Source organism: Mirounga angustirostris, unplaced genomic scaffold (assembly GCF_029215605.1).
Source record: "Mirounga angustirostris isolate CCGP_5_RB_7025 unplaced genomic scaffold, mMirAng1.0.hap1 SCAF_7, whole genome shotgun sequence".
Lineage (NCBI taxonomy): Eukaryota > Metazoa > Chordata > Mammalia > Carnivora > Phocidae > Mirounga > Mirounga angustirostris.
Window position 1 is genome coordinate 153914732 of NW_026991715.1, and position 19072 is coordinate 153933803.

The 19072-nt window shown below is 51.3% G+C and overlaps 1 protein-coding gene across 9 annotated transcripts in view; it reads right to left on the reverse strand.

The window, feature by feature from the left end:
* AHRR (aryl hydrocarbon receptor repressor) overlaps positions 1-11607 on the reverse strand; it is an 80729-nt gene extending 69122 nt beyond the window's left edge. For 8 of the 9 annotated variants that reach the window (XM_054505052.2, XM_064596918.1, XM_064596917.1 and 5 more), the window contains exons 1-2: positions 11450-11607; positions 2209-2281 (exon numbers count right to left, since the gene is read on the reverse strand). In XM_054505052.2, the coding sequence (XP_054361027.2) occupies positions 2209-2273 (65 nt within the window). In that variant the 5' untranslated portion in view covers positions 2274-2281; positions 11450-11607. The remainder of the gene's footprint in view (positions 1-2208; positions 2282-11449) is intronic. The other variant, XM_064596924.1, reaches the window with a different exon arrangement.
* Between the last annotated feature and the right edge of the window lie 7465 nt (positions 11608-19072).

The window sequence follows — 19072 nt, forward strand, 5'->3', positions numbered from 1 at the left end:
CTGATAGAGAAATGAGCAAAAGTGATCAACATAGTTTGGAGAAAAGGAAATCCAGATGGTGTTCTAACCTGACTTACGGGAAGAACACAAATTAAAATGCCCAAAGTCTGAAATGCAGCACGTGCACAGGGCAGGAAGGAGGCCTGTTCCAGCAGAGGCGAGCATGCTCAGAATGCTGGGGAGCTGGTGGCGCCCTTCACAGTCCCCAGGGCCCACACCCTCGGACAGAGCAGCCCCGCGGCCAGGAAAGCTGCCCGGGCGGGGCCTGACTCACCCTCTTGCAAGGCAATGACCAGCTGCTGCTCCGTGGGTGCTGGCAGGAGGCATGAGTCTCCCATTACTCACCCACGGCAGGCAGCGTGCCCCTCCGCGTGTCTGCGTCATTTACCACGTCCCCGAGTCCCGTGGGAGCGACCCAGGCGGGCCCCAGGCAGGTGCTGCTGTGTAGGGTCTGCGGCTGGGGAAGCCCAGCTCGGAGAGTCCACCACTTGCAGAGTGAGCAGTAAACAAGCTGCCCGAAGGGAGAGTCCACCTCTTTCCCCAAGTTTGCTCACTCCAAACACAACCCTGAGAGGCAGCCCAGGGAAGGGTGGCGCCAACACGGACATGCCAGGATGTGTGGCGCCCACGGCGGACCGCTGTCCAATGGTGAGCACGCATGCAAAATGACGCAGGAGGTTCTGGGCGCCACAGGGCGGGCACAGGTGTGCACCCAGACGGAAGGACATCTGTGCAGACGCCGTCACTCTGAACGGATGTGTGTCCACACCTGCTGCTTTATGCAGGAGCCTCTCAGGACAGGCTCACTGGAAACTATTCAAGTGGATGCCAGTGACTGGGCAGGAGGGACCTGCTGGGGGTCTGAGTTTTGAGTCAGATGAACATGAGACTTCTTTAAAACGTCAATAAATAAAATGAATTACTTTGTAATAAATGCCTCAAAAACTCATTATCTCAGACCCTGTTATTGGAACAAAAACATAATAAAAGCAGGAAAGTTAGCTCCCTTGCCCCAGATGGCCCAGCACACAGAACATGGTGCACACAGATGTGTCCTGAGGGTCTTCTTTCCTCACTCAACATGACAGTGTGTTCACCAGCACAAATCCTGTCCGGCACACACGAGCAGGACTGTGTTCCACCAGAGTGGTCCGCCTGACCCTGGACCCAGTCATGGAAACCCCCAGCCTTCCACCTCGTCAGGGACGCGCTCAGCGTTCTCCTGCCCCACTCTTCGCCCACACAGCTGGGGAGGCCCACGGCGGCCACGCAGCTGACTCAGGTGACAAACTCACTTTCCAAAGTCCAGCCTCTCAAGCCTCTGCTGTCTATCCTCAGGTGGTGGTGGTGGCCACATTCCTGCAGACCTATCAGACTCCTGTAGCCACCAGGGGCCAGGAGGGCAGCTGGGGTCACAGAAACACAGACCCACCTACAGACAGCACTGCTGGTGTGCATCCCACACACAGAGCCTTGCATTCATGTGCTCACACTCACTCAGAGCTGTATTACACACACACACACACACACACACACACCTAGAAGCCCAGCCGACAGCGGGACATGCTGTAGGACCCCCGGTGGAGGAGCCAGAGACAGCCCCGGGGCACAGCGGGGTAGCTCCAAGCCCCCATCATTCCCGCCACCACCGCAGACTTCACACCTGAGTGATCTGAATGCCCCTGGGCCAGCAGAGGGACTGTGTCCAGGGCGTGAGGGCACCGGTTCCCCTCCCTACTCTGTAAACCTCCTGGAGGCCCCCAGGCAGGGGGACAAGCCGTGCGCTGTGTCCCTCACGTGTGGCAAAGCTCGCAAATGGGCTGTGGTGTGTCCTCGTGAAGACAGGCTTTCACCAGGGCAGAGAGGGGCTCTGGTGCTCACTAAAAATCATGGTGACGCTTCAGGCCCCCGTATTGACTTCTGGCCCAAAGGTGTCACTCGGCTCTGACCACGCCTTCTGATCAAAGTTAGGAAAGCAGCCCAAAGCTATTAACAAAAGCTGCAGTGGGCTTCCAGCTCTGCAGCTCACCTGCAGCCCCAGACCCTGGTTCTGCTGCTATGGCTGCAAGTCCCCCTCCCCATCAGGAAGACACAGCAAAGCCTCTCCCTCACCCACTTCGTTCTGAAAATTCACTCCTCTTGATGAAAATACAAGTGCCTCCCCTTCAACATGAGCAATCAGCAAAAACAGAAGACGTGATACTTTACTGTTTCTGAACAGGCTTTCTTCTTTTCCTTCCAGCATATGTGCACTCCCCTGGTGGGATCATCATCTCTGGCCCTACAAGAGAAAGGGAGCATAAAGTTGGTTATGTTGAAGGGCCCCCAGTGTCCACACGACTCCCCAGACCACCAAAGGCAGCACTGTCAGCTAAGGTCTGCTGTGCTAATCAAGGAGGCCACAGTGACCCCACACTGGGGTCCTACTCCTCCTCCATCACCGAGCCTGCCAGTGTGAACCACTCACACCCTGTTTCACTCAGCAGGAAGATGCCAAAGGGCCCAGTGAGGACACACAGCCCTGGCCGTGACATCTCCCCTTTGACCATCAGCGTCATAGTCCCAAGCCTGACCTGAGGACCCGAGTCACTACACTCGTGTAGAGAACAGCCCTGTGCTCTTGCATTTGGTTCAGAAAGCTTATGGTAGATAAATATCCTGAGCCTGTCCTCAGAAAATAGAAGCCATTCCATGGCATCCATGAGCAGGACACACAGCTAAGGTACCAAAGAGCAGTTTGCTGCATCAGGGTTCTCATGGGGCTGTTCCTCTGGCAGGGGCTGCATGTGTCCTCTCTTGGTGGTGTTTGTGGTGGGTCTTCTTCCTCTTCCCAACCCTCCCCTTTATGGCCCTGTGCTTCTGAGCCAACAGGCTTCCTCTTTTGTATGTAAAATCTCCCACTCAATTCCGCAGCACTGGACTTGTACTTTAGCCACTAACTTGCAGCTGCACCAAGCCCAGCTGAACATACCCACCAGCCTCCCCCAGCAGTGCCGGACATGGCGCCTGTATCCAAGAGGAGGTCCCCAAGGAGTAGCCGAGGATCTGTGCCCTGAGGCTGGTTGGCTCACGCATCACCACTTTTGGATGCACCAAAATCTTGATTTTTCCATGCAGTGAGCCCTCACAAACATCCTGTTTGTGTATATGAGTCCTGTTTGGGTATATGAGCCCTCACAAACATCCTGGCAAACCCATGTGCTGTGACCACTCATTGCCAGGCACTGGGCTAACAGACTTGGAGCAGAGCTTAGGAGCCCTTACCTAGTCTCAAGAAGAGGTGTGTGTGTTAAGTGAAATATGTCACGAACGTGCTTTAAATATAAGAAACACACTTTGAATATAAAGACATAAGTAAGTAAAGCAAGTGGACACGAAAATATACGCCATGCAAATAGTAATCAAAAGAAGCTGGGCTAGTTATGTGGGTATCAGACAAAGTAGACTTAAGAAAAACGAATATAACCAGGGACAACAACATTCCTTTCTTGGTAATCAATAGAACAAGTAAACCAAAAATCAGGAAGGATTTAGAATATCCAAACAATAACAGACTTGAACTGATTGACATTTATAGAACACTCCACTCAACAACAGCAGAATACGCATCCTTGGCACATGGAACATTCATCAAGATAGACCAAATTCTGGGACTTTAGAACAATCATCAACAAATTTAAAAGAATAGAAATCATACAAAGTATGTTTTGTGACAATGACGGGATTAAACTAGAAAGATATATGGAAAATGTCCAGATATTTGGAAAGCAACCCACTTCTAAATAACAACAGGTAGAAGAGAAAGTCTCAAAGAAATTTAAAGTACTTTGAACTGAATGAAAATGAAAACACAACATATCAGATTTTGTGGGACATAGCTGACCAATACTGTGATGGAAACTGGTATTATTAAGCATTTAGATTAGAAAAAAATAAAAGATCTCAAATAATCTAAGCTTCCACTTTAAATAACTAGAAAAAGAGAAAATAAATCCAAATCAAGCAGAAAGGTGGAAATAATAAAGAAGAAAAATCAATGAAACTTAGAAAAACAGAGAAAAATCAATGAACCAAAAGTTGGTTCTATGAGAAGATCAACAAAATTGATAAACCTCTAGTCAGACTGATCAAGAAATAGAGAAGACACAAATGACTAATATCAGGAATGAAAGAGGGGTCATCACTACAGATCCCACAGATATTAGAAAGAAAATAAGAGTATACAACTATGAACTCACCTGTTTTTCCCCACTCAAAATCCATATATTGAAGCCCTAATCTTCCATTGGAGGTGGGGCCTTGAAGGAAGTGATTAAGGTTAAATGAGGTCAGAAAAGCAGAGCCCTGATCTATTAGAACAGTTGCCCTTATAAGAAGAGGAAGAGACACCAGGGCTCTCTCTTCACCATGTGTACAGAGGCATTGCAAACCAAGAAGAGAGCTCTCACTGGAAACCAAATCAGTAGTGTTGGGGAAGGTCATCGAGAAGACATGACCACCAGTTGACCTGTGAGGGGGACCCAGGTACTAGGAAGCTCTTCACCGCCCCCCTCCCCACTCTCCTTGGTTGTGGGCTCCACTCATCTTTCCTGCTCCCAGCGGCTGCTCCAAGGACATAGCCTTGGGATATGCGCGATATACATGACTGAGCCTCATTGAGGCCTCTTCATAGACTTTTAAGAGATGGCCAGTGGGTACTGGATCCACTCATCTTTCCGCCACCTAAGACAAGCCTTTGTATGTAATTTCTCTTGGCTTATTCAAACTGTCACCTACCAACCTGGAGTGGCCGCCTCTTTCTTGGTCTCTCCCTGCCCTCCACAAACAGGGGCCAGTTTCAGATCACACCTGGGAAGCTCCTGAGGAACTTGCAAAACCAACAAGCAGGCACCTGGATCTTGGACTTCCAGCCTCCAAAACTATGAGAAATAAATGTCTGTTGTTTAAGCCCCCAGTATGGGCTTTTGTTGTGGTAGCCCAAGCAGACGGAGACAAATACTATCCCCACAAATCCAATAGTTTAGATGAAATGGACAAATTCCTTGAAAGACACGAACTACCAAATTCACTCAGGAAAACAACTGTTTGGTCCTATTTGTTTTTCAACAATAAAAAACAAAACAAAACAAAAAAACACCTAGGCCCAGATGGTTTCACTGGTAAATTCTACCAATTTAAAAAAATAATAATAATACCAAATCTCTGAAACCTCTGGCAGAAAACTGAAAATAAAATTGAAAATTGACAACTCATTTATAAGTTCAGCATCACCCTGATACAAAAACCAGACATTTCAAGAAAACTACAGACTGATATCCCCCATGAACATAGACACAAACATCCTCAATCAGACATTTACAAGTAGGATCCAGCAATACAAATAGGGCAAAACATCACCGCCAGTGAGGTTTATCAATTCAAGGCTGCTTCAACATCCAAAAATTGGTCATTGCAATTCACTACCTTAATAAACTAACGAAAAAAATACAGTGACCATCCCCTACATGCAAAAAAGTATCTGACAAAAAAAGTATTTGAAGGGAGCTTAATTACCCTGATAAAGGGCATCTACAGAAATGCCTACACGAGCGTCACACCTAACAATGAAGACCGAGCTCCTCCCTGGATCACAGACCCTGCATCCCCCTTCCCACTCAGCACCACACGTCAGGGCAATAAGATGAAGAAAAGCAATGCCATAATGTTGGGGAAGGAAGAGACAGAGCTCTGCTCACAGACAACATGATTGTACGTAGAGAAAATCCAGGAAAGTTTACTAAGACAAATCTCTTATAATAATTGAGTTCAGCAAGGTCAAAGGGTAAAAGGACAATATACAAAAGTCCAGTGTTTCTGTAGACGAGCCATGAACAATCAGAACACAGATTTTTTAAAAGCAGAACCATTTACAATAGCACCAAAATAAAAATGAAATACTTCAGTATTTCAAGAGGTTTACTATGTGTATAACTCAGGCTCCAAAGAATAGGAGGTGAGAGAAAAAAATTAATAAATAGTAGCGATTTGTCCAAACATAACGAAAACTGTAAACTTACAGATTTAAGAAGATCAATAAATGGCAAGTTTAAATTACAGCAAGGCCACACGTACTCGGATTGCTCATAAGCAGGGATCTACAGAACGATCCTAAATGCCCCCGACAGCCACTGGTGCAGAGAAGCAAGGGCAAGCGTGAGAGCAGACACCTCATCGGCAAAGTGAGAGACGACACACCCCATGCACACGGCTTTCAAAACTGAAGGCTGGAGGTTTTCTCAGACACACAAAAGCTGAAAGAATTGCTCACCAGCTGACCCACACTGTAAGAAATGCGAAAGGGTGTCTTCAGGCCAAAGGAAAATGATACCAGATGGTAACATGGATCCACAAAATGGAATAGGAGGCACAGGAAACAGAACTGCTGGGTATACATCCAAGGTCTGCTCTTACAGTTTGAATGTCTTTAGAAGATAGTTGTTTAAACAACAATGATAACCATGTATCGTGGGGTTTGTAACATATGTAGAGGTCAGGGGTATGGCAAGTGTAGCACCTCGGCCAGGACAGGGGGATGGATGTAAGGTGGAAGGTTCCTGCACGTTCACGAAGTGGTGTAATGGTACTCAAAAGTTGTGCCAAGTACCCATTTATTGCCTCTAGGCTCCAAATCCACCCCTCCTTGGGAGCTCTGCATGAACGCAAGCCTCTCTTCTTTACAGCCCACAGTGTGGTGCCTGCCGGCAGAGGGCCCAGGAGGGACTTGGCAGGAGTAAGAAGCTTCTGATCCCAGGGCTTCAGAGTTTAATTTGTTCCTGCTCACCACCACCAGAGGCCGAGAAACTCAGTGACCTTCTCCACCAACCAGGGGGCTGAACCATACCCTCTCCAAAGAGGCCTGAACCCCAGCTTTGGGGAGGGAATCCCCATTTCTAATTGCACTCTTCTGACATGTTCCGCCAGCCCCGGAGTACCCTTCAGAGTCTTCTTTTCACCTTTATGGTCAATCCACTGTGGTAGTTAATTCTTCCTTATAAAAGTCTCTCAACTCAAACCAAAAATTAAGCTAAAAATAGAAAAAGCTGTTTTTTAAGTCCACATATTTCAGAGTTATGAACTAAAAAATGACACATCAGGGATTTGCTCCTACGTAATCTGGGGAGCAGAGTGGAGTCTAAATGAAACTGGATCATTTCATATTGATAGCTGCCCATCTATGCTGGTTGATGAATAAGTTGGGCTCATTATAAAATTCTTTTCACTTTTGTTAAAGATTTGAAATCTTCCATAACAAGTTTTTTTAAAAAAAGCATTAAAAAGAGGCAAATTGTGGCATAAGAATAGACACACTATGATGCCAAGGCCATTCAATGGGGAAAGAAGAATGTCCTCATCAAACGGACAAACGGATGTCCACATGCAAGAGAATGAGATTGTTCCCTGCTTCACACCGTATGAAAAAATTAACCAAAATTAGTTAAAGACCTAAGTGTAAGAGGTAAAATTATAAAACCCTCAAGGAAAACATGGGGCTATATCTTCATGGCCTTAAATTTGGCAACAGATTCTTAGATATGTCACCAAAGGCACAAATAAGAAAATTAAAAAAAAAAAATCAGACTTCATCAAATTTAAGAACCTGTGCTTCAGAGGACACCATCCAGTCACAGAATAGGAGAAAACATTTGCAAATTATGCATCTGATAAGTCTACTATTCAGGACATGTAAAGAATTCTTACAACTCAACAACAACAAAAAGACAAACAGCCCAATTAAAAATGGGCAAAGGACTTGAGCAGACATTTCTCCAAAGAAAATAAACAGTCAACAGACACATGGAAATGCTTCACGTCAGTAATCACTAGGGAAATGTAATCAAACCCACAATGAGAGAGCATTCACACCCACCAGGATGGCCATCAACAAAACAAAGGAAAACGACAAGTGTTGGTGAGGATGTAAAGCTGGGACCTTTGGCGCTGGGACCTGGGACCTGGGACCTGGGACAGTGTGGCAGATCCTCAAAGAGTTAGACACAGAGGCACCCCTGCAATTCCACTTCTGGGTCATGTATGCCCAGGAGAACTGAAAACATACATTCAAACAGAATCTGGCACACAAACATGCATAGCATCATTATTCACAACAGCCAAAAAGGGTAGACAACCCCAAAGCCCGTCAACTGGTGAACAGGTAAACAAAGTGTGGTCTGTGCCCACAGCGGAGTATTTCTCAGCCGTGAGAAGGAACGGGCTCTGATGCACACTGCCACAGGAAGGAGCCTCGAAGACATGCCACATGCAAGAAGGCAGACACCAGAGCTCCCCTGTTGGTTCCATACCTATGAAATGACCAGAAGAGGCAAGTGCATAGACAGAAAGTAGATCAGTGGTTGCCAGGGCCGGGGAGGAAGGAATGGGGAATGGCTGTTTCATGGGCAGAGAGCTTCTGTCTGGGGTGAAGAAAATGTTTTGGAAGTAAGCAGAGGTGGTAGGTGCCCAACATTGGTGATATACTAAATAAATGTACCGAATGGTACATTTTTAAGTGGTTAATTTTAGCTTATGTGAATTTTATCTCAATGAAAAGCACAGAACACAAATGCATATATAAATACAGGTGAGGATTCTGGAGTGGTGAGAAAGGGAGAATAGCAGGGGAGAAGTGGATGGAGCAGAATGAAAATGTCTGAGGGCATTCTGCACAGAGGGAGCAGACAGCGGGCGGTAGCTGCAGGGGCCTGGGGGGTAGAGGCGGGTTTCTGAGCTGACGGGGATGGTGTGAATAATGATGCTATGAGTGTTTGTGTGCCAAATTCTGTCTGAATGTATGTTTTCAGTTCTCCTGGGCACACACCCAGGAGTCAAGAACAGGAGAGTTCAGGAGCATGTGCAGGGATGCGACCTGGGGGGAGCAGGAATCGATGGATGGATGCTGCTGCCTTCTCAGCCTCGTCCTGGGGTGTGGCCACCACACCTGCTCTTCTCTGGGAAGCCAGGTTGGACCCTCAGTGGCTGGAGGCCAGCGTGCAAAGCCATCCCAGGCCTGGCCCCAGCCTGGCCAGGGAAGTTTCCCTGCACCCAGCAACCTACAGTCACCCGTGAGGTCAAAGGTGAAGGAGATCCCGTCCCCAGCACCACCATTCCCCGAATGAGCCCTGAGCCTGGAGCAGGGATGGTGTGGGGTTGGGGGAGGTGACAGAGAAGATGAGGAGGGGGCCAGGGACACTCCTGTGCAGGGTGGCGCTGACCCCCTCACTATCCTTCACCCAAAGCTCTGTTCCTCCAAGCAGGAGCGGGGACAGGACCTAGGCTCCAAGGCATGCCTCGCACACTGTCTGCCTGCCCACAAAGCCATGTTCTCCCTTGGTGTCTCCATCTCAGTGCCCAGAACAACCCTAAAAACACAGGTTATGGTAAAAAAAGCACCAAGGGCAGATGAATCCTCTCCAGGTACCCCCCCACAGAGGTGTGTGTGGAAGAGATCAAAGGAGCTGCCCATCAACCCCCAACACACCACCACAGACCTCGTTGAAAAACCACAGTTTGGGGGTCCATCTGTGCTGAGGTTTCTGCCCTGGGAATCCTATATATATATAGGATATATAGGTGGATATTATGGCATTCAGATTACTCCATTTTACTAAATACCTGTTCATTCTCCTCAAAAAATGAAGCCTCCACTGGATTAGACCGAACTCCTTGAAGAAATGCCCCTCAGAGGCAGGACACAGGTCTCTGCCTCAGATGCAGGTGGCAGACACCTTGTTGGGAAGTGGGGGCAGGAGACCCTCGCCACTGGGCTCCTGTGGCCTGTGGCTGGCCTGGGCCAGGGTCTCTCCTGCAACCATGGACTGTGCTGGGGTGGGAGGCAGACAGGGGCCTGGGCACCAGAGGGGAACATGCAGGTGTGAGCTGGGCCCAACAGGGTGGTTTGGGGGCCTCCCATCCCTGCTAAGCACTAAGTTGACTGGGTTTCTCAGAGAAACCTGAGCTTTTATATAAGAATCTTTCTCTAGGGGCTCCTGGGTGGTTCAGCTGGTTAAGCGTCTGGCTCTTGATCTCAGCTCAGGTCTTGATCTCAGGATCAAGATCCCAGGATCACGCAGCTCCACGCTGGGCTTAGAGCATCTTGCCACGGGCACGCGCTGCTGTGGGAGCATACCAGGACTCTGAGTCCAAACTCCAGCAGTTACCACCTCAAAGTCCTTATGCGTAAACGAGGTGAGTGGCAGCCACGGGCTGCTGGAGGGCTGCAGGAGATGACGCAGCTTCCCACGTCAGGGCTGCACTGCATGCCAGCCACTCACCATGAGGGGGTACAGTCTGCACGTCACCACGGGGTCTCCTCCTAATGGCTGGTGCTAGGACCGCCACCGTGGTGGGACCCCGTCCCAGGAGCCTGCAGAAGCCAGGCATTATCCCTAATGGCGGACCCTGGGTGGAGGTTGTCCAGGCTTAAGGGCCCGCCTCTACCAGAGACCCCCTGGAGAGCGTCCATGCTGAGTCAGCTGCTGACCAGGCCAGAAATCCAGGTCCACAACTTTCAAGGACCCAGAGCTTGGGGACAGATGTCCCAGGCACACACTCAAGCCCTGAGCCCCTCAAGGACCAGCTGTGGCTGGTCAAACAGAGGCCATGTGTAAGTCTAGGGGCCACCCACCCCCAACGCTATGATGATGCCTGGGGCAGCCAAAGCTGAGGGCCCGTTGGACACTTCCGAAGAGGGAAGATGCGCCCAGCACCAACCCCTGGAAAGAGACAGACGGAAGGGCCCACGAAAGAGTTGACTCTGACGCTGACCAGTCGCCTGCCCCCGTGAGCTGCCCCTTCCCTAGTGGGAGTCACCGTGGGAACACCGGGGTCGGCAAGTCACTGAGGGTCTGTGCCACTCACAGAGTAGCCACGATCTGGGATTTGGGGCCATTCAAATTAAGACTTCTGTGGGGGAAACAAACACACACAAAACTGTCTTGGTGCCGCTAACTGAAATCGAGCGAATTCCTGGAACACGGGCCCTTCCGCCCTTCCCAAGTGTGAGAACCAAGCCTGGGGCTCCCTGCCCGGAAGGAGGGCGCCAGGCTGTGCCGCCCAAGCTCCGGGGCCCCAGCTCCGCACTCCTCCACCGGCTGCCCTGGGAAGGCTCGGGGGCCAGGGCAAAGCCCTCGCCGGCATCCGCCCAAGAGCCTCTGAAAGAAACGGGACCTAGAACAAAATTAGCCCAACTGCCCCAAGGCGGTGGGTCGCAGGCAGCAGCTTGGGGAGAAGGGAGAAGCCGAGGGGCCATGAGCAGTGCGAGTGGACCGGCTTCCCTCAAAGACCCTGCTTTTGCTTCTAGGTGAGAAACCACCCGCCGGACCCCAGGGCCTTGCGTCGCGGTGGGTGGGAGGAGGGCTCCGCACGAGGGTCCCGATGGCGGAGCGGGGGGGCGGAGCGCGCCCGGGGCACTTACCCGGGGCGGCGGGGCGCGGAGGCTCAGGCGCACCCGCGGGAGGAGCCCGCCGGGGCAGGCAGCTGTGGCGGCGCGGCTGCCGGCGCTCGCATCTCGGGGGCCCGCGGCGGCCGTGGCCGCGGAACGACGGCCCCACCCCGGCACGCGAGCCCGCCCCGCCCCGGGGCCGACCGGACGCGCGAGGCGGCAGGGGGCGCGCGCGCGCATCCCCGCCCCGGCCCGCGCCGCACCGCCCTCCCGGGTCCGCGTGCGCCACGGCGGGGTCGCGCGGTGCGCCCGTCGCGTCCCCGAGGTCTCTCCAAGAGGGTGTCCGCTCGGGTGCCGTATGGCCCTCGAGGCCCCTGTGCTCCGCGCAGGAGCCCCAGGCCCTCTATCCCTCGCGCCCAGGCACGCGCCCCGCGCACCTGCCCGCGCGGTGCAGGGAAGCGGGCCCAGGCTCCCCTCGCCCCGGGGTCCCTCGGTCCGATCCAGTAGGTGATGTGAGGATAGCGTCTCCCGCCCCGCCTGCTCCAGTGGGGTTGCTGCGGGATTCAAAAGGAGCAAAAGGTTTTACAGACTCTTGAAATACGAATATAACACCTTGACCCTGAGCTTCCCAGGAACGGCCCCGGTCCTGGACCTCTCAGGGTCCACCAGACCCGTGCGCGCGACCGAAGACGCCCTGCTCCGCCGACCCGCGCGCCTGAGGCGCGGTCTTCTCTCGCGCTCTCCTCCCTGGACCTCTGGAGGCCGCTCCTTTCTCCTCTTCCACGCTGAGGGTCTTTGCGCCCCTCCCCTACTCCACCAGGCGTCCTGACTTGGAACCACCCCTACACCCGGAGAGCTTGGCCTCACAACCTGAGGTCTCTGCCCAACGTCTGAGGGGCCCCGAGCGACCCCGGCCTGCTCCAGCGCCGCAGCCCTCACCCGGGCCGCCATGGGGTCGCCCGACCCCCACCCCACGTCCAGGCCCTGGGTGGTTTCCAGGATCAGCCCCTCATCCAAGCCCCACCGTGCATCCCCACGGCTAGTCCTGTAGGGGCTCCCACGCCCGCCCCCACAATCACAGCCAAGGGTATTGCTCCAGGCCCCCACCAGGCTCTGAACAAAATCCTGTCTCCCCAGAAGCTCCCAATATCTTTCCCTTCCTGGACTCACCGATGTGCTCTGAAGGAGCAAGCATGTGTGCCTCAGGACCTTTGCACTCGCCGTCCCCTAAGGGAAATGCTCTTCTCCGGATACTCACAGGGGAGCAACCTGTTCTGGTGTCCTCAGTGAGGAGACCCACTCCAAACCAAGGCCACTGCTGTCCATCTCCTCTGCCTGCTCTGTCTTTCCTGGTGCACGTTGCACCTGAAATTACGGCAGGGTAACCTGTAGACTCCCCAGGTCTGTTCCCCTCTATCCAGGAAGAACACCGTGCCTACCGCAGAGCAGGCGCTCAAAAATGTTGACTGAGTAAATGGTTTCATATTATTTTTTTAAATGGGGGGCCAAATTATATTATTATTTTAAAATTTGATTACAACCAATTTTGTTGGCATTAAAATTAGAGGTATTGTAAATTTGAATGGATAAACCAAAAACCAGAAATTAAGTTTGGTAAAATGGGAATGGGAGCTTTCCAGTAATTACAGATTAGAAAGCAGAAATCAACTTAGAGAAACACAGACAAACCCCATGTTTACAATGATTGTGCCACAGATTTAAACTTCAGTAGTGCATTAGTAAACTGTTCACATTTAGATCTTCACCTTGAGATTAGATAGCTGTTTAAAAAAATCCCAGTACCTTGTGCAAATAAATCGGTCTTCCATGTGCCTTAGCACACTTAAAATTTCTCCACTGTATGTATACAAAACACCTACCATTTGGTAGGGCAAAATACATACTTTCATAACAAAACTATAATGTACCTCTCAAGTATGAACAATATACACCTAATACATGGTATACGGTATTTTTTACTTGGAGCAACTTGGAGCTATATTGCAATGTATTGTATGTTTTAGGTAGCTAAAATCAGTAGTTGCATCTTGATCAACTTTTGTAATGTACTTTATGCACAGAAAAGGTTTGGGTGAATAACTGAGGTTATAGGTGAACTTTAATTTCTTTGTACTTTAAAAAAATTTTTTAAAGATTTTATTTACTTATTTGAGAGAGCGAGCGAGCATGAGCAGGGGTGGGGGTGGGAGAGAGGGACAAAGCGGGAGGGACAAGCAGACTCCCCGCTGAGGAGGGAGCCCCATGGGGGGCTCGATCCCAGGACCCTGAGGTCATGACCTGAGCCGAAGGCAGACACTTAACAGACTGAGCCACCCAGGCGCCCCTTCAATTAATGTTTAAAATTTCTGCAATTCCTGCACATATTTGCAAAAAGCATGTAGCATTTTTGTACTTTTTTTGATAATTCTTTTGGTTGTTAAATAAAATAAGTAAGCACGTGTATGATTTCCAGGGAGGGGGACACATTTTGCAGAGGTAAGGTGGGGGGACCCTGGGACCCGGGAATGTGGGCGGGACACCTGTTGGGTCCCCCCACCCCAGGTCTGGAGCTCTTCAGTAAGAGCTTGCACTTCCCCTCATGGGAAGACAGAACCTCCGCACCCAGGGCCCCCCTCACTGGGGCAGAAGAAAACCAGGGTCCAGCTTCCCCTCCTTCCCTGAAACTGCCCTTGATGGCCCAAGTCACCCACCTCCCAAGCAGCCCATGCTTGTGAAGACCATCCAGGCTCCGCCAGCGACCAGGAACTTTCATCGGCCTGGTACCCGGCTACAGCCCCATAGCTGATCCACGATGGGGGCAGAAAGGCGGGGGGTGGAGAAGAGAGCTAATTTACCACAGTTTATTTCCTGACATATTTACTGTAATTTATTTCCTTTCTTCTACAGTCTCTCCCCACCCCCACCCCCAGCCCAGCCAGCCCCAGCTAAACCTGACTCATTTGCTTGGTTTTCTTTGAAACTACTGCTGTCCTCCACATCCTTTAGCAGCTCTGAAAATGAGCCTTCCGCAGGGTTCCACAAGTGAGGTCGCACCCCACACGGCCAGACCTGCCACTGCCCGTTCATCCCAGCTTCCCTGGACCCATCCTCCTGCTAGTTCTGTGTCCCGAATCCCGGCCCTTCCTCTTGGTTTTCTTCCTCATTTCCTGGCATGTATCCTCCAGGTGCTTCCTAGTTAGAGGAATGCGGGAGGAAAATGTCCTGAAATCTTCGTATGCCTCTACAGCCGAGGTGGACACAACCTGCCCCCCACACGTCTGGGGTGTGTCTCCTGCTGCACGGCTAGCCCCTCCCTGAGTCTCAGGAGCACCTGTCTCCTCGGGCAGGGGGAGGGTCTCCTTCTCCCTGGGCACTTCTCCTCAGCATAGCCTTGTCCATCTGCAGTGTCCTCTCACACTAGCCCTGCCTCCTTTAGTTCTGGAAAATGCCCCCCCCTTTTGAAATTTTCTTCCCTAGAGTTTTCTCTGTTCTTTAGCTTTTCCCCTTCCAGATATTCTATGTTTAATTTCCCAGAATTATTTCTCATTCTGTATTCTTAGAGAATTGGGTCTTTTTTAAACATATGCAGTATCCTTGGTCATCTCTGAGACACGGGCTGTAAATCATCTGGGTTCTGAGATGTTTCCTCTGGTTCCTGATTTGCTATTTTACAAACGTCAGGTGAACTTGGCTGCACCTCATCCAAGACTGAGGCACTGCCCTGAACGGACCTGCTCTCGGGTGGTGGGTTTCTCTGACTTCCTGCCCGGCAGTGGAGGGGCCTGCCCTACAGGAAGCCTTCCCTTGTCCCCCTGCCCATGCCCTCCTGCACCACCCTGCTCTCTGCAGGAACTGGCAGCTTCTCCCTGGAACTTGGGGCCAGATATCTCCTGTGCCACAAGACCCTGAAGCTTTGTTTCCCTCTCTGGTTCTTTGTATTGTTTGAAGGCAATTTCAAGAGGAACCTTGCTATCTGAAAACCCTCTGAATTGTGAGCAGCTAGTTTGATCCTTTCTTAACGTGAGGCCCAGTCTGGCTGGCCTGGAGTGTCATCTGGTGGGAAGGCCAGACAGGTCCGATGTGCCCTCTGTGCTCCCCCACGTCCCTGCATGAACAGGGTGAGGTCCAGGGTGCCCTCCATCCGAACTGAAGCCTAACCACCACTTATCATGTGACCTTTTGCCCTCTATCGGTCTTCATTTTCTTACCCATAAAACAGAGAACTACAGACAAATGGAACAGAGAGCCCAGAAATTAACCCTCATGTATATGGCTAATGATGTTTGACAAGGGTGCCAAGACCATTCAGTGGGGAAAGGACAGTCTTCCCAGCAAATGGCGGTGGGAAAAATGGATATGCTCATGAAAGACAATAACGTTGAACCCTTACCATACACAAAATTCAAAATAGATCCAAGACCTGAAATGAGACAAAACACGCTGAGAAGAAAACACAAGGGGAAAGCCTCATGACATTGACATTTCTCCAAAGACGACATATGAATGGCCAATAGCACACGAAAAGGTGCCCCACATCACTCGTCGTCAGGGAAATGCAAGCCAAAACCACAACGAGATCCCACCTCACATCCATGAGGATGACTATTCCCCAACAGTAATGGCCACTGCAAGGATGTGGAGAAATTAGCACTGTTGGTAGGAATGTAAACTGCTGCAGCTGCCGTAAACTGAGCAGAACCACCGTGTAAGCCACCAGTCTGGTAGGCAAGCAGACCTCTGACGGAGAACTTCAAGCACTGACTTGAAGAGACAGTCGTGCATCCATGTCCACAGCAGCATTATTCAACCCCAAAAGGGGGAAACAAACCAGTGTCCACGGGTGAGCAAAATGTGGTGTATCCACACAGTGGAGTCATTACTCAGCCTAGAAAGGAAGGAACTCCCGACACTTGCTACAACACAGATGACCCTTGAAGACAATCATAGGAAGACGAATACTGTGCCCCCACTGATATGAGGTCCCTAGAGGAGCCAATCCACAGAGGTGAAGTAGGACGGTGGACACCAGGCGCCGGGCGTTAGTGTTTCATGGGGACAGAGTTTCCGTCGGGGAGGATGAGAAAGTCCTGGAGATGGGGGTGGTGGTGGCTGCACAGCACTGTGAATGTGCTTCAGGCCACTGAACTGCACTCTTAGAACCGGTCGAAACGGTGCATTTTATGCTGTATGTATTTTAACACATACACACACAAGAGGGAAGAATCCCCACCTTTACCATTTATTCACCAGGTATATGCGGTCCAGCTCCAGAGGCAGACATGGGCCAGATTCCTAGCCTCTAGTCTCGTGGGGTCAGACATTGATCAAATAATCACATACACACTCACACTCAGTGGGCACCCATGCCTACATACTCTGTTCTTAAATGCTATGGAGAAGTGCCATGAACAGCAGGCTGCTCCTGGACCCACCTCTGTTGGGTGGTGTGCGGGTGAGGGGTGAGCAGGGCAGCCCCTCCTCCTGAGGGATTCGGGTGATGGAAGGAGGACCCATGGAGACGGGGCTCAGCCACACAGCAGGGACAGCGCATCTGACACTGCTCCGCATGCAGCCCCTTCCCTCCCCTCGTGAGGGTAACAGCCTCCATCTCTGCCCACCCAGCAGAGACCGCCCTCTCTCTGCCCCCAGACCCCCACCTGCTCCCCTCCTCAACCAGGCTCATCTGGCCTGAGACAGGTGGCCCTCCTAGCTGACTAGGTTGACTTTAGTGGCGACCACAGCTATGACCACGGTCAGGCCTTCCTGACTATTCTGGGATTATCTTCTTCATGAAGAACCCAAGGGCTAAAGCTGGGTGAGAACTCCAGGTGTCTTGAGCAAGTTCTTCATCTTCCTGTAAGCCAAATTAAGAGCTGGGTCATCAACACACCATTCAAATAGCGAGAGGGAGTGCGTGAGAGCAGGTGACCAGGGGTCCAGGGATGGGGACAGGGAATGAGGACCACGGAATGAGGGATGAGGCATGGGGGAGTGGGGGTGAAGGATGAGGAACAGGGCACATGGGTACTGTGGGCTGCTGGGGCAGCTGGCCCAGCCTCCCTTACTGAGGTGCTCTGCCTGCCCCATCCCAAAAATCTGTGTCTAAGGGGACCTGGGGCACAGCTTGAGCAAAGTAATAAATGAAAAGCTACCCAAGTCAATCTTTGCTCGCAACTTTCCCGTTGTTGCTGCCCTCAGACTGTAAGCCCCACCTGCTCTGGTTTCTCTCTTGCTTCTGTTAATTCCATCCTGCTGTGTCCTTGGGGTCATGCTCTGGATGAGGCACCCAGGGCAGGTGTCCCTCCATGGTGTGACTGCCCCCGTGTGGCCGAATGAGAACTCTTGCGGCTGCATTTGGCTCCCTGCGCAAGCATCCATGTGGGTGCAGCCTGTCCAAGGGAATGCGTCCTTATGTTTTTGCACACTCTGCGTAGGCAGCCTGGGCAGGGCTGGGACTCAGGAAGTTTTGCTCCTGGCCCTTCAAGTAGCCTGGGCTCCCCAGTGGACCCCCCAACCTCTTAAGCCCACCTGCCTTCTGGGCCTTCAAGACACAGCCATGTACCCACCCCTGCAAGACACCACAGCCCTGACTGGCCGCCCAAGACCCCACTGACCACCATCTCCCAAACTGCGCCTCCATTGACCAAACCCTTGGCTCTCACTGCGAGAGTTGGTGCCACACACCCAAGTGTACCTGTACCACATACCTGTGTATCTGTATCACACACCTGAGTGTACCTGTAGCACACACCCGAGTGTACCTGTAGCACACCTGAGTGTACCTGTACCACACACCTGAGTGTACCTGTACCACACCTGAGTGTACCTGTATCACACACCTGAGTGTACCTGTACCACACCTGAGTGTACCTGTAGCACACACCTGTGTATCTGTATGACACACCTGAGTGTACCTGTACCACACCTGAGTGTATCTATACCACACACCTGAGTATACCTGTACCACACACCCGAGTGTACCTGTACCACACACCTGTGTATCTGTATCACACACCCGAGTGTACCTGTACCACATACCTGTGTATACCTGTACCACACCTGAGTGTACCTGTATCACACACCCGTGTACCTGTACCAGACACCCGAGTGTACCTGTACCACACACCCGAGTGTACCTGGACCACACCTGAGTGTACCTGTATCACACACCTGAGTGTACCTGTACCACACCTGAGTGTACCTGTAGCACACACCTGTGTATCTGTATGACACACCTGAGTGTACCTGTACCACACCTGAGTGTATCTATACCACACACCTGAGTATACCTGTACCACACACCCGAGTGTACCTGTAGCACACACCCGAGTGTACCTGTACCACACACCTGTGTATCTGTATCACACACCCGAGTGTACCTGTACCACATACCTGTGTATACCTGTACCACACCTGAGTGTACCTGTATCACACACCCGAGTGTACCTGTACCACACACCCGAGTGTACCTGTATCACACACCTGAGTGTACCTGTACACCTTAGTGTATCTGTAGCACACACCCGAGTGTACCTGTACCACATACCTGTGTATCTGTATCACACACCTGAGTGTACCTGTACACCTTAGTGTATCTGTATCACACACCCGAGTGTACCTGTACCACATACCTGTGTATCTGTATCACACACCTGA